This window comes from Penaeus monodon, chromosome 33 (assembly GCF_015228065.2).
Source record: "Penaeus monodon isolate SGIC_2016 chromosome 33, NSTDA_Pmon_1, whole genome shotgun sequence".
In the NCBI taxonomy this organism is placed as follows: Eukaryota; Metazoa; Arthropoda; class Malacostraca; order Decapoda; family Penaeidae; genus Penaeus; species Penaeus monodon.
In genome coordinates, this window is record NC_051418.1 from 30154290 (window position 1) to 30156357 (window position 2068).

The window sequence follows — 2068 nt, forward strand, 5'->3', positions numbered from 1 at the left end:
TTTTGTTCAGAAAATATATTCTAAACTGAAAAACAAAGAAAATCAGCAAATAAAACAATAAACAGAAATTACAAAAAATATATATAGACAACTAAAGAAAATTGCCAATCCCAAAGTCTTTCTGTAATTACTTGCACAATAACTTTCTCATGCAATGCACAAATACATTTTAGCTTTCAAACAGTTTTGCATCCTTATGATGACTATCTTAATTACCAATTACCAAAGCAAGTAACTTAAACCCTTTCCATGTGCTAAATCCATGTAACACCAAAATCACTTTCTTTTGGGCAAACTGTATATGACAAGGATTAATCAGCATTACAAATAAATGTTTTCAAGAAATACAGACAGTTAGCATTATCAAAAGTGGATGTAAGAGCAACCACACATATAAACTGTTGTTATTTCAGCCACAAAAGCAACTTATTCATTATGATTTCAGTTCTTAAAAATGAGATCATCAGGTACTATATTTGTATACAACAGCCCTACTGAGGCATATATTAATAAATCTGATCAATCAAATCATTTGTTATTGGGCTATAGTGACCTATGAAAAAAAAAAGTAAGCAACAAAAATTAAATGAAAGTAATAGCTATATATAAATAAAATTATGCACTAATGGAAAAATCAGAGAGAAATACTACCCTGCACCCATATCATCATCTACAACAGAAATCTGAAAATTTGTAGAATGAAAATTATGCTTGTGATTCATGGCTATCCTAAACGTGGAGAAACGAAAAAACAGAAAAAAGAATATATCTGATAAAATGCTATATAACAAAAGATAGAATTTACATAGTAAACCAGAAATCATTGAAGATAAGCTAGTAAAACAGTAATTATAAATAAATGCTTTTAATAAAATAATACTCTTAAATTACTACAAAACAAGATAATTACAAGAAAATGTCATTAGAGAAAATGGGAAAAAGCAGAATATCAAAAGACCAGAAAATGTTATAAAAGTTTATTACTTACGCAATTTACATTTAAATAATGCATCTCCATCATTCTATCCATCTGGATTCTTAATACCTGTAAGACAATAAAAGTTGCATCTTCCTAAACATTAATGATATCTTCAAAGTGTGTCCTTACTAAATTTAATATCTATAAAATTATAAAATACTCATAACAAAGGAAGTGTGCCGTACAGTTGGGGAAAAGAAAGAAAAATTACACACAACTAATTTTGACCACCTACACTCCTTGCAAGCAAATCGTGCTAACAGTCAACATTAAAAACTCCTTTTTAGAAAGTACTCTTTTGTACTGAAGTTAAGCCAGTGTTACTCAAGATTACTGCAATGTTCTAGAAACATTCTAAACTATATACTTGAGCATTCCAACTCATTGACAATCTTGCTCATTAATGTGGATACAAAAGGCCTCTATTGAAGTGAACATCTTCCATTCCATTAATTTACTGTATATGCCTTGTTTTCCTTTCAACTGGCACAGAGCTTTTCTTGTGATGTTTTAATATTTTTCTTAAATAACTCACAAATGTTGTCATCAACTGCATTTTTCCCATAATCTTTCAATTAACATTTGCAGTTCTGTGGCTTCACTGATGGCTACAACTTTTCAGAGATACATATTTGATATCTGATCATGATCTATTATGCAACAGATATGAATCCCCTTCTTTGGCTTGATACAATCAGAATGTTTTCATTTGCTGGTTTTGAGCCCTATAGGTCTACAATGAAACTCATCTGAGAGGACCGTCACATGGGTGTCATCACTGTATGCCAAATCTCTCTGCGCGCTTCTTCTTCATTTCATCTTCTGAGGAAGTTGTCGAGGCAAACCTTGCTGCTCTTGCAGCTTTAGCGTCATCCGGGCTGGTTCTGCAAACAAATCTAATCTCAGGAAACACAGATGTTGGAATAGTACTTATTAAACTGTGAATGTCAAAAGGGGACTTGCTTGTTACTAGTAATGGATTGGATACTTATACACACAGATGGAGAATGCAAACAGGCCAAAGTATATGGACATTAGGACATTGATATACGATAGAAGGAATACTTCAATGCTGTACTGTGAAAATGA

General features: G+C 31.6%; 1 protein-coding gene across 5 annotated transcripts in view; it reads right to left on the bottom strand.

The window, feature by feature from the left end:
* Positions 1 to 2068, bottom strand: part of LOC119594361 (SAP domain-containing ribonucleoprotein-like) — a 21139-nt gene continuing 19071 nt past the window's right edge. For all 5 annotated transcript variants that reach the window (XM_037943420.1, XM_037943417.1, XM_037943419.1 and 2 more), the window contains one exon: positions 1 to 1863. In XM_037943420.1, the coding sequence (XP_037799348.1) occupies positions 1755 to 1863 (109 nt within the window). In that variant the 3' untranslated portion in view covers positions 1 to 1754. The remainder of the gene's footprint in view (positions 1864 to 2068) is intronic.